The sequence below is a fragment of the Dendropsophus ebraccatus genome, chromosome 2 (genome assembly GCF_027789765.1).
Source record: "Dendropsophus ebraccatus isolate aDenEbr1 chromosome 2, aDenEbr1.pat, whole genome shotgun sequence".
NCBI classification, from domain to species: domain Eukaryota; kingdom Metazoa; phylum Chordata; class Amphibia; order Anura; family Hylidae; genus Dendropsophus; species Dendropsophus ebraccatus.
In genome coordinates this window covers 7079588-7092467 of record NC_091455.1, presented here as the reverse complement: position 1 = coordinate 7092467, position 12880 = coordinate 7079588, and the positions used below count along the sequence as shown (strand labels likewise).

Genomic DNA, 12880 nt, shown 5'->3' with positions numbered 1-12880 from the left:
GATTGTATATAGCTGTCCTACAGTCACCCCCCCCAGTCTGACATGGCTGATACCAGAGAGTAATAAATTGTATACATCTGTCCTACAGTCACCCCTCCCCCCAGCCTGACATGGCTGATACCAGAGAGTAATAGATTGTATATACCTGACATGGCTGATACCAGAGAGTAATAGATTCTATATACCTGTCCTAAGGTCAGGTCACCTCCCCCCCCCCCAGCCTGACATGGCTAATACCAGAGAGTAATAGATTGTATATACCTGTCCTACAGTCACCTCCCCCCCCCAGGCTGACATGGCTGATACCAGAGAGTAATAGATTGTATATACCTGTCCTACAGTCACCCCCCCCCCAGCCTGACATGGCTGATACCAGAGAGTAATAGATCGTATATACCTGTCCTACAGTCACCCCCCACCCCCAGCCTGACATGGCTGATACCAGAGAGTAATAGATTGTATATACCTGTCCTACAGTCACCCCACCCCCAGCCTGACATGGCTGATACCAGAGAGTAATAGATTGTATATACCTGCCCTACAGTCACCTCCCCCCCCCCAGCCTGACATGGCTGATACCAGAGAGTAATAGATTGTATATACCTGCCCTAGAGTCACCTCCCGCCCCAGCTTGACATGGCTGATACCAGAGAGTAATAGATTGTATATACCTGTCCTACAGTCACCCCCCCCCCCCCCAGCCTGACATGGCTGATACCAGAGAGTAATAGATTGTATATACCTGTCCTACAGTCACCTCCCCCCCAGCCTGACATGGCTGATACCAGAGAGTAATAGATTGTATATACCTGTCCTACAGTCACCTCCCCCCCCAGCCTGACATGGCTGATACCAGAGAGTAATAGATTGTATATACCTGTCCTACAGTCACCTCTCCCCCCAGCCTGACATGGCTGATACCAGAGAGTAATAGAGTGTATATACCTGTCCTACAGTCACCTCCCCCCCCACCCCAGCCTGACATGGCTGATACCAGAGAGTAATAGATTGTATATACCTGTCCTACAGTCACCTCCCCCCCCAGCCTGACATGGCTGATACCAGAGAGTAATAGATTGTATATACCTGTCCTACACCCCCCCTCCCAGCCTGACATGGCTGATACCAGAGAGTAATAGATTGTATATACCTGTCCTACAGTCACCTCCCCCCCCACCCCAGCCTGACATGGCTGATACCAGAGAGTAATAGATTATATATACCTGTCCTACAGTCACCTCTCCCCCCCCAGCCTGACATGGCTGATACCAGAGAGTAATAGATTGTATATACCTGTCCTACAGTCACCCCCCCCCCCCAGCCTGACATGGCTGATACCAGAGAGTAATAGATTGTATATACCTGTCCTATAGTCACCTCCCCCCCCCCCAGCCTGACATGGCTGATACCAGAGAGTAATAGATTGTATATACCTGTCCTATAGTCACCGCCCCGCCCCCCCCCCCCCCCCCCCCCCCAGCCTGACATGGCTGATACCAGAGATTAGTAAATTGTACATACCTGTCCTACACCCCCCACCCCAGCCTGACATGGCTGATACCAGAGAGTAATAGATTGGGTACTGTATGTAGCTATGAATGTTGTGTTGTTGGGGATTACACCAGAGGGGGCGCTGCCTTGCGCTTTTACTATATAAAGTGCTGTAATATAATAGGTGACTGTAACTATATGTTATATTTATGGAGTCACCACACAGTCTGTGACCTTGCTGCCCCCTGCGCCTCGCACTCTCTCACCTCACTCTGCCGCCAGTTTCTGAAGTCTTCCCGGTTTTGGAATCAAAGAAAGGAGATGGTGGTGGTCAGCCGGATGGTGGTGGGGGATCGTTGCACACCACCTCCTTGGTGCTCTCCTGAACCGTTATGTCAGAGTACGTGGTGGCAAAGTGACTGGCCGCGCTTTACGTCATCCATGTCACCACCTGGTCACACTGCTCTGCTTTCTGGGTGGTCAGCCTGATGGGGGTGGTCAGCCAGATGGTGGTGGTCTGCCGGATGGTGGTGGTCAGCAGGATGGTGGTGGTCAGCCGAATGATGGTGGTCAGCAGGATGGTGGTGGTCAGCCGGATGATGGTGGTGGTCAGCCGGATGATGGTGGTGGTCTGCCGGAAGGTTGAGGTCAGCTGGATGGTGGTGAGGGATCGTTGCACACCATCTCCTTGGTGCCTCCTGAACCGTTATGGTTTTCCGCCATCCATGTCACCATACTGCGTGCCCCTGCTATCTGTGGGCGGTGGCCGGGGAGCCTGCATAGGCCGTGGTGGTGTTCCTTACATTCAGGATCTGCTGCAGATTGATGCAATCACATATAGGATCTGCTGCAGATTGATGCAATTACACATCCAGGATCTGCTGCAGATTGATGCAATCACATATAGGATCTGCTGCAGATTGATGCAATTACACATCCAGGATCTGCTGCAGATTGATGCAATCACACATACAGGATCTGATGCAGATTGATGCAATCACACCTACAGGATCTGCTGCAGATTGATGAAATCACACATACAGGATCTTCTGCAGATTGATACAATCACACATACAGGATCTGATGCAGATTGATGCAATCACACATACAGGATCTGCTGCAGATTGATGAAATCACACATACAGGATCTGCTGCAGATTGATGCAATCACACATACAGGATCTGATGCAGATTGATGCAATCACACATACAGGATCTGATGCAGATTGATGCAATCACACATACAGGATCTGCTGCAGATTGATGCAATCACACATACAGGATCTGCTGCAGATTGATGCAATCACACATCCAGGATCTGCTGCAGATTGATGCAATCACACATCCAGGATCTGCTGCAGATTGATGCAATCACACATACAGGATCAGCTGCAGATTGATGCAATCACACATACAGGATCTGCTGCAGATTGATGCAATCACACATCCTGGATCTGCTGCAGATTGATGCAATCACACATACAGGATCTGCTGCAGATTGATGCAATCACACATACAGGATCTGCTGCAGATTGATGCAATCACACATACAGGATCTGCTGCAGATTGATGCAATCACATATAGGATCTGCTGCAGATTGATGCAATCACACATACAGGATCTGCTGCAGATTGATGCAATCACACATACAGGATCTGCTGCAGATTGATGCAATCACACATACAGGATCTGCTGCAGATTGATGCAATCACATATAGGATCTGCTGCAGATTGATGCAATCACACATACAGGATCTGCTGCAGATTTGCAGATATCAATGTAACAAAATGCATCAATCTGCAGCAGATCCTGGATGTGTGAACCACCATAGATCCTGCAGAGCGCCCCATGTGTCTGTATGTAAGGATTATATATACAATGCCCTGATCTATAGAGGGGTATATAGGGGGACCACCATAGATCCTGCAGAGCGCCCCCATGTGTCTGGATGTAAGATTCACACACAATGTCCTGATCTGTCTCTGCAGCTTTCAGCGAGGAGGAGGTGACGCTCTGGATCAGCGGCTTGTCCTGGGCGCTCACAGACACCCTGAAGTCTCCCGGTTCACTCCAGGTGGAGAGGTAAGGACCATCCTGTAACCTCAGCACCAGCAGGACTATAGGGTGGGAGCTCGGACTGACACTGTATCACACACTATAGAATTAGATACAGCAGCTCAGCAGGCAGTATCACACACTATAGAATTAGATACAGCAGCTCAGCAGGCAGTATCACACATCATGGGCTTAGATACACTGGTAGAGCATGCAGTATTACTTGAAGGGTTAAATACAGAGGTTCAGTAGGTATAATTACACATAGCAGGCTTAGGCTAGGTTCACACTGCGTTTTTGCAATCCATTTTTTGCAAAAACGGATGAAAAAAACGGATGCATTTGTGTGCATCCGTTTTGATCCGTTTTTGCATTGACTTCCATTGTAAAAAAAAAAACGATCAAAATGGATCCTTTTTTTAACAGATACAAAAGTAGTGTAATGTACGTTTTTGTGTCCGTCAAAAAAATCTAATCCATTTTGATCCGTTTTTTTTTTACAATGGAAGTCAATGGAAAAACGGATCAAAACGGATGCACACAAATGCAGTGTGAACCTAGCCTAAGATACACCAGCTGAGTGCACAGTATCACATTATTGTGATATATACCCCAGTACAGCAATATCATGGGAGTCACGGTTTTGCGCATCGTTCCGTCCCTGGTTCACGTGTCAGATAAATATTTGCTCTCGGACGCTCTCTGACTGTCAGCTCCGCAGCAAACACCAGAGATTACCCATGAATGGACAGTCAGACATGGAGCCGGGTGGGGGAGGGGGCACTGCGGCTCAGGACACAACCTCACCGACCCCCTCATTATTCCCTGCAGGGGCCCCTGAGCACAGACACTATGTGAGCCCCTGAGCACAGACACTATGTGGGCCCCTGAGTACAGACACTATGTGGGCCCCTGAGCACAGACACATTGTGGGCCCCTGAGTACAGACACTATGTGGGCCCCTGAGCACAGACACTATGTGGGCCCCTGAGTACAGACACTATGTGGGCCCCTGAATACAGACACTATGTGGGCCCCTGAGTACAGACACTATGTGGGCCCCTGAGTACAGACACTATGTGGGCCCCTGAGTACAGACACTATGTGGGCCCCTGAGTACAGACATTATGTGGGCCCCTGAGCACAGACATTATGTGGGCCCCTGAGTACAGACATTATGTGGGCCCCTAAACACCCATACATCTACACATGGTACATCCTCACCAGCTTCCCTGCTACATGGCCGAGCTTTCCTTATTTCTCAACTATGGAAAAAAAAAATTCAGTCACACTTTAACCCAACTCCTGCTTACCACAGCCACACCCCAAAAATCACTACTTACCATAGCCACACCTCCAAAACATCCCCTGCTTACCACAGCCACACCCCAAAAATCCCTGTTTACCATAGCCACACCTCCAAAACATCCCTGCTTACCATAGCCACACCTCCGAAACGTCCCCTGCTTACCATAGCCACACCTCCAAAACATCCCCTGCTTACCATAGCCACACCTCCGAAACGTCCCCTGCTTACCATAGCCACACCTCCAAAACACCCCTGCTTACCATAGCCACACCTCCAAAACACCCCTGCTTACCATAGCCACACCTCCAAAACATCCCCTGCTCACCAAAGCCACACCCCAAAAACCATATATGTATATATGCTCACCCATACATATATACCAGCCATAGTGCTGTCAGCCATTTTAGTGTCAAGCATCTTAGTGCCAGCTATAGTAGTGCCAGCCGTACAATTATGTAGCCAGAGCTGCATTCACAATTCTGCTAATTTCTTCTAACATCATCCAGCCACCCCCTGCTGCGCAGCATCCTGGGAGATGTAGTGTCCATCCATAGTCCCGGTGGTGACTCTTCTCCCGTCTCTCCTGCACAGGTGGCTCAGGAAGCAGTTTGAGGCGATGGATCGGGCCAAGGACGGCAGGTGGGACTGGATTTATAAATAATCAGGAAATCGACGACAATATCTGGAATCATAGACAACACGATAGTGCTGGAGGTTAAACGCTCTAGGCAAAGGTGTACAAGCCACGCCCCTATAGCCACACCCACACAATAGCCCCACCCCAATCCTCAGTGAGTAATATTTCTGATCACTCTGCCCCCTGCTGGTTTGCTGAGCTCTCTGCTGTGTTGCATTTAGGGAATTGTAGTGTGTCCCGCAGACGCTCTGTCATCTGGTGATGTGGAGAGGGGAGGGGGTGACTGAGCGGGGTGCCGCCATATCTGACGCCACAACCTCCAGGCTCTTCATTACTGACCTCCTGCTCACCGTCACTGTTATATTTAGTATCAGCAATTCAATTATGGCGTCCGGTGACGTCTGGTCCCTTTAAGGGCTCGATCAGGCAGGAGCTTCAGCACGTACAGCGATTATTATCATCACATTCTAATATCCAGAGCAAAGCCCCAGAGGGAAGTGGTACTGTGCACTATCCATGTATACAGGAGAAGTGGTACTGTGCACTGTCCATATATACAGGAGAAGTGGTACTGTGCACTGTCCATATATACAGGAGAAGTGGTACTGTGCACTGTCCATATATACAGGAGAAGTGGTACTGTGAACTGTCCATATATACAGGAGAAGTGGTACTGTGCACTGTCCATATATACAGGAGAAGTGGTACTGTGCACTGTCCATATATACAGGAGAAGTGGTACTGTGCACTGTCCATATATACAGGAGAAGTGGTACTGTGCACTGTCCATATATACAGGAGAAGTGGTACTGTGCACTGTCCATATATACAGGAGAAGTGGTACTGTGCACTGTCCATATATACAGGACAGAAGTAGTACTGTGCACTGTCCATATATACAGGAGAAGTTGTACTGTGCACTGTCCATATATACAGGACAGAGGTGATACTGTGCACTGTCCATATATACAGGAGAAGTGGTACTGTGCAGTGTCCTTATATACAGGAGAAGTTGTACTGTGCACTGTCCATATATACAGGAGAGGTTGTACTGTGCACTGTCCATATATACAGGAGAAGTTGTACTGTGCACTGTCCATATATACAGGACAGAGGTGATACTGTGCACCTATCCAGAGGCCGGCTCTGCAGACAGTATATCATGTCACTGCACAGCGCTGTAGTTATGGAGGCCCAGATACTACGAGGCGCAGGGCGACACCTCATCGGCCTTTGCCAGACTTGGGCCGACACGACATAAACAGGAAAACTGACAGGAAGTGATAAGACTCTGACAGGAAAGGGAGAACTCCAGCAGGAAATGGCGTTACAGGGAGGCACATGATTAGCGGATTGGAGCTGGGGGTATGGTGCGACCCCCGAACACTTGAGATCCATTGTGATCTGATACAAACAAGACCCCCGACCATAGAGATGGCAGGAGAAAAGTGAGGGGGTCCTCAACCTGAGATGTAACACCCCACACCCAGCGTCTACCACCTTCCCACCATCCCACCTTCTGGGTTAGCTCTTAAATCATGGAAGATTAACCCCCAGCATATCAGGGAATTGTCTGATTCCTCTCTCAAATAAAATAAAACATACACACTCGGCTGAGCTGAGCGTGCGGGAATATGGAGGAGGCGGAGGTATAGGTGAAAGCTGAGCGTACATGTATATGGAGGAGTCCGGAGGAATAGATGGAAGCTGAGCGTACATGTATATGGAGGAGTCCGGAGGAATAGGTGAAAGCTGAGATGAGCGTGCATGTATATGGAGGAGTCCGGAGGAATAGATGGAAGCTGAGCTGTGCGTGCATGTATATGGAGGAGTCCGGAGGAATAGATGGAAGCTGAGATGAGCGTGCATGTATATGGAGGAGTCCGGAGGAATAGATGGAAGCTGAGCTGTGCGTGCATGTATATGGAGGAGTCCGGAGGAATAGATGGAAGCTGAGCTGTGCGTGCATGTATATGGAGGAGTCCGGAGGAATAGATGGAAGCTGAGCTGTGCGTGCATGTATATGGAGGAGTCCGGAGGAATAGATGTAAGCTGAGCGTGCATGTATATGGAGGAGTCCGGAGGAATAGATGTAAGCTCAGCGTGCATGTATATGGAGGAGTCCGGAGGAATAGATGTAAGCTGAGCGTGCATGTATATGGAGGAGTCCGGAGGAATAGATGGAAGCTGAGCTGTGCGTGCATGTATATGGAGGAGTCCGGAGGAATAGATGGAAGCTGAGCGTGCATGTATATGGAGGAGTCCGGAGGAATAGATGGAAGCTGAGCTGTGCGTGCATGTATATGGAGGAGTCCGGAGGAATAGATGGAAGCTGAGCGTGCATGTATATGGAGGAGGCAGAGGAATAGATGGAAGCTGAGCGTGCAGGAATATGGAGGAGGCGGAAGAATAGGTGAAAGCTGAGCTGAGTGTGCATGTATATGGAGGAGTCCGGAGGAATAGATGGAAGCTGAGCTGTGCGTGCATGTATATGGAGGAGTAGATGGAAGCTGAGCATGCATGTATATGGAGGAGTCCGGAGGAATAGATGGAAGCTGAGCTGTGCGTGCATGTATATGGAGGAGTCCGGAGGAATAGATGGAAGCTGAGATGAGCGTGCATGTATATGGAGGAGTCCGGAGGAATAGACGGAAGCTGAGATGAGCGTGCATGTATATGGAGGAGTCCGGAGGAATAGACGGAAGCTGAGATGAGCGTGCATGTATATGGAGGAGTCCGGAGGAATAGATGGAAGCTGAGCTGAGCGTGCATGTATATGGAGGAGTCCGGAGGAATAGATGGAAGCTGAGATGAGCGTGCATGTATATGGAGGAGCCCGGAGGAATAGATGGAAGCTGAGCTGAGCGTGCATGTATATGGAGGAGTCCGGAGGAATAGATGGAAGCTGAGATGAGCGTGCATGTATATGGAGGAGGCGGAGGTATAGGTGAAAGCTGAGCGTGCATGTATATGGAGGAGTCCGGAGGAATAGATGGAAGCTGAGATGAGCGTGCATGTATATGGAGGAGTCCGGAGGAATAGACGGAAGCTGAGATGAGCGTGCATGTATATGGAGGAGTCCGGAGGAATAGATGGAAGCTGAGATGAGCGTGCATGTATATGGAGGAGTCCGGAGGAATAGATGGAAGCTGAGATGAGCGTGCATGTATATGGAAGAGTCCGGAGGAATAGACGGAAGCTGAGCGTGCATGTATATGGAGGAGTCCGGAGGAATAGATGGAAGCTGAGATGAGCGTGCATGTATATGGAGGAGTTCGGAGGAATAGATGGAAGCTGAGATGAGCGTGCATGTATATGGAGGAGCCCGGAGGAATAGACGGAAGCTGAGCGTGCATGTACTGATTGTCCCCTGATGAGTCCGTGATATAACGCACTGTGTTCCCGTCGTAGTGTTACACTGAAGGATCTGAAGGCGCTGCTCCCCCAGGTCAACTACCGAGTGCCCAATATGAGGTTCCTGCGCGATAAACTGCAGGTGAGTGACAGCGCCCAGGACTCCCAGGATGCTGAGGAAGTGGTACTGTGCATATACACAGTATAATGAGGAGAAGGAGTTGATTGACAGCCGGAGGGGGGGGGGGCTGCCGCATCGGTCACTGTTTCCGCACATGATATTAACCCTTTCATCTCTGTATAATAGAGTGGGCAGCGATTTATATTTATTTACAGGAGACTGAAGCTGCTCTTAAAGGGACGGTACATGGTCAGGGGCAGAGGCACGTATGTATGGGGGGGTCCTATCATGACACTATACAGGGGAATGAAGTTTTCGGACTCCTATGAGGGTGAATAGCGCCATTTATTGCCTCCCACCATGTGATGTCACCTGCAGCTGGACGCCGTCCCCGCTGCCCCTTCCCATCTTGTATTCATGGATGAGGACAATGTAAGATGTGGTATTAACCCCTTGTCTCCCCTCCCCCAGGAGATTGAGGCTCGAAGCGAGCTCAGCTTCACGCACTTCATCCTCTTCTATAAGAACCTGATGTTTGACGCTCAGAAGTCAGTAAGTATCGGCTGAATTAAGATGCTGCGGAGCAGCGCCCGTCCACCTCCCGGGTAACCGGGCTGAATGTTAATTCCTTCTCACTGACAATAAGTTATTGTGTCCCTGCCAGTGGTGGGGTGTCTGTTTACTGGTGCGTGGGGGTGAGAACTGGAGCCCGGCCATCACACTGAATACATTACAACTTTACACACACACAGGATTCCAATAGTCTGGAAATACTGCTAATCCGGCATCTCAGGGATATCACCTGGTATACTAAGAGTATAGGGTAGAAAATCCTAGATGCTTTCTTCCAGAAACAGCGCCACCCCTGTCCTCAGGTTATGTACAGTATTACAGCTTGTCTCCCCATTCATTTCAATGGAGCAGAGCTGCAATACCACGCACAGCTCAGGTTTAGGACCCTCCAGACCGGATACAAGTGCAGAAATACAGTGTTCCAGCTGTGAGTGCAGATCTGTGACATGTGGGAGGGGCCTTACTGCTATAAACTACAGGTTAGAGGTCACATGAAACCTCAGAAATGGTAGAAAGTCAGAGCAGTATGATAGTGTGAGGTCTCCTGTGCGTGACTGAGTGCATTCAGCATGGCAGAAATATCCTCACACAAGCGAAGCTTTCATACTCTGTATGGTGGGAGGAGTCTGTGACAGAAGCAGCCTGTGTGATGGGAGGAGCCTGTGTAATGGGAGGGGCCTGTGTGACAGGAGGAGTATTGTGGTTGGAGGAGTCTGTGTGACAGGAGGAGTATTGGGGTTGGAGGAGTCTGTGTGACAGGAGGAGTATTGGGGTTGGAGGAGTCTGTGTGACAGGAGGAGTATTGGGGTTGGAGGAGTCTGTGTGACAGGAGGAGTATTGTGGTTGGAGGAGTCTGTGTGACAGGAGGAGTATTGTGGTTGGAGGAGTCTGTGTGACAGGAGGAGTATTGTGGTTGGAGGAGTCTGTGTGACAGGAGGAGTATTGTGGTTGGAGGAGTCTGTGTGACAGGAGGAGTATTGGGGTTGGAGGAGTCTGTGTGACAGGAGGAGTATTGGGGTTGGAGGAGTCTGTGTGACAGGAGGAGTATTGGGGTTGGAGGAGTCTGTGTGACAGGAGGAGTATTGTGGTTGGAGGAGTCTGTGTGACAGGAGGAGTATTGGGGTTGGAGGAGTCTGTGTGACAGGAGGAGTATTGGGGTTGGAGGAGTCTGTGTGACAGGAGGAGTATTGGGGTTGGAGGAGTCTGTGTGACAGGAGGAGTATTGTGGTTGGAGGAGTCTGTGTGACAGGAGGAGTATTGGGGTTGGAGGAGTCTGTGTGACAGGAGGAGTATTGTGGTTGGAGGAGTCTGTGTGACAGGAGGAGTATTGTGGTTGGAGGAGTCTGTGTGACAGGAGGAGTATTGGGGTTGGAGGAGTATTGGGGTTGGAGGAGTCTGTGTGACAGGAGGAGTATTGTGGTTGGAGGAGTCTGTGTGACAGGAGCAGTATTGTGGTTGGAGGAGTCTGTGTGACAGGAGGAGTATTGTGGTTGGAGGAGTCTGTGTGACAGGAGGAGTATTGGGGTTGGAGGAGTCTGTGTGACAGGAGGAGTATTGGGGTTGGAGGAGTCTGTGTGACAGGAGGAGTATTGTGGTTGGAGGAGTCTGTGTGACAGGAGGAGTATTGGGGTTGGAGGAGTCTGTGTGACAGGAGGAGTATTGGGGTTGGAGGAGTCTGTGTGACAGGAGGAGTATTGTGGTTGGAGGAGTCTGTGTGACAGGAGGAGTATTGGGGTTGGAGGAGTCTGTGTGACAGGATGAGTATTGGGGTTGGAGGAGTCTGTGTGACAGGAGGAGTATTGGGGTTGGAGGAGACTGTGTGACAGGAGGAGTATTGTGGTTGGAGGAGTCTGTGTGACAGGAGGAGTATTGGGGTTGGAGGAGTCTGTGTGACAGGAGGAGTATTGTGGTTGGAGGAGTCTGTGTGACAGGAGGAGTATTGGGGTTGGAGGAGTCTGTGTGACAGGAGGAGTATTGGGGTTGGAGGAGTCTGTGTGACAGGAGGAGTATTGTGGTTGGAGGAGTCTGTGTGACAGGAGGAGTATTGTGGGAGAAGTCAGTGTGATAGGAAGAGTTTTTGTGGGAAGTAGGAGTCTATGTGATGGGAGAAGTCTATGTGATGGGAGGAGTCTGTGTGGTGGGAGGAGTCTGTGATGGTAGGAGGAGTCTGTGATGGTAGGAGGAGTCTGTGATGGTAGGAGGAGTCTGTGATGGTAGGAGGAGTCTATTTGATGGCTGTTTATTTTATAGATTATAATTCCTGGTTATTCCCTCTTTGATTCCAGATCATTGAGCAGCTGGAGTTGTCGTTCCCGTTGCGGTGAGTCAGAGATCAGCGACTGCGTCTGTAATTACACTGTGACGTCTCTACATCTGTGCACTATGGAGGCGAGAGCAGCCTGATACACAGTGACCAATCCACACCACAATGCAGGGCTGAGGCGCAGTCATGCCTCGCGCCTCCAGCAATGCTGTCAGACGCCCGACCTCCTGTCACCTGGCTGTGTTACTGCCTTGAAGATGATGAGCTTCTCCTGCCTCATTGCAGTCATTACCCACAATGCATCATGTCCAGACGTCACTTTATAAATCCTTCCTCTGGGGGCGGAGCTTAGTTGTCCATCTCATATTTTGCAGCAGGGAGATGGGGTGGAGGCTGGTTAGTGCCGGAAACCGCTACAATGTAGAAACTGTACGGTAACCGGGGCAGCCCATAGAAATCCCAGGGCATGGGTCTAATATAGAGTACGCAGAGCATTCTAGTTAGAAGTATAGAGTACACAGCATTCTAGTGAGAACTATAAACACAGAGCATTCTAGTGAGAAGTATAGAGCACACAGTATTCTAGTGAGAAGTATAGAGCACACAGAGCATTCTAGTGAGAAGTATAGAGTACACAGCATTCTAGTGAGAAGTATAGAGTACACCGAGCATTCTAGTGAGAAGTATAGAGTACACAGCATTCTAGTGAGAAGTATAGAGTACACAGAGCATTCTAGTGAGAAGTATAGAGCACACAGAGCATTCTAGTGAGAAGTATAGAGTACACAGCATTCTAGTGAGAAGTATAGAGTACACAGAGCATTCTAGTAAGTATAGACTACACAGAGCATTCTAGTGAGAAGTATAGAGTACACAGAGCATTCTAGTAAGTATAGACTACACAGAGCATTCTAGTGAGAAGTATAGAGTACACCGAGCATTCTAGTAAGTATAGACTACACAAAGCATTCTAGTGAGAAGTATAGAGTACACCGAGCATTCTAGTAAGTATAGAGTACACAGAGCATTCTAGTGAAGTATAGAGTACACCGAGCATTCTAGTAAGTATAGAGTA

At 49.4% G+C, this 12880-nt stretch overlaps 1 protein-coding gene across 3 annotated transcripts in view; it reads left to right on the top strand.

The window, feature by feature from the left end:
• Window positions 1-12880, top strand: part of LOC138782959 (1-phosphatidylinositol 4,5-bisphosphate phosphodiesterase gamma-1-like) — a 68114-nt gene that overhangs the window by 18882 nt on the left and 36352 nt on the right. For all 3 annotated transcript variants that reach the window (XM_069956996.1, XM_069956995.1, XM_069956997.1), the window contains 5 exons: window positions 3482-3575; window positions 5449-5496; window positions 8906-8990; window positions 9441-9521; window positions 11828-11862. In XM_069956996.1, the coding sequence (XP_069813097.1) occupies window positions 3482-3575; window positions 5449-5496; window positions 8906-8990; window positions 9441-9521; window positions 11828-11862 (343 nt within the window). The remainder of the gene's footprint in view (window positions 1-3481; window positions 3576-5448; window positions 5497-8905; window positions 8991-9440; window positions 9522-11827; window positions 11863-12880) is intronic.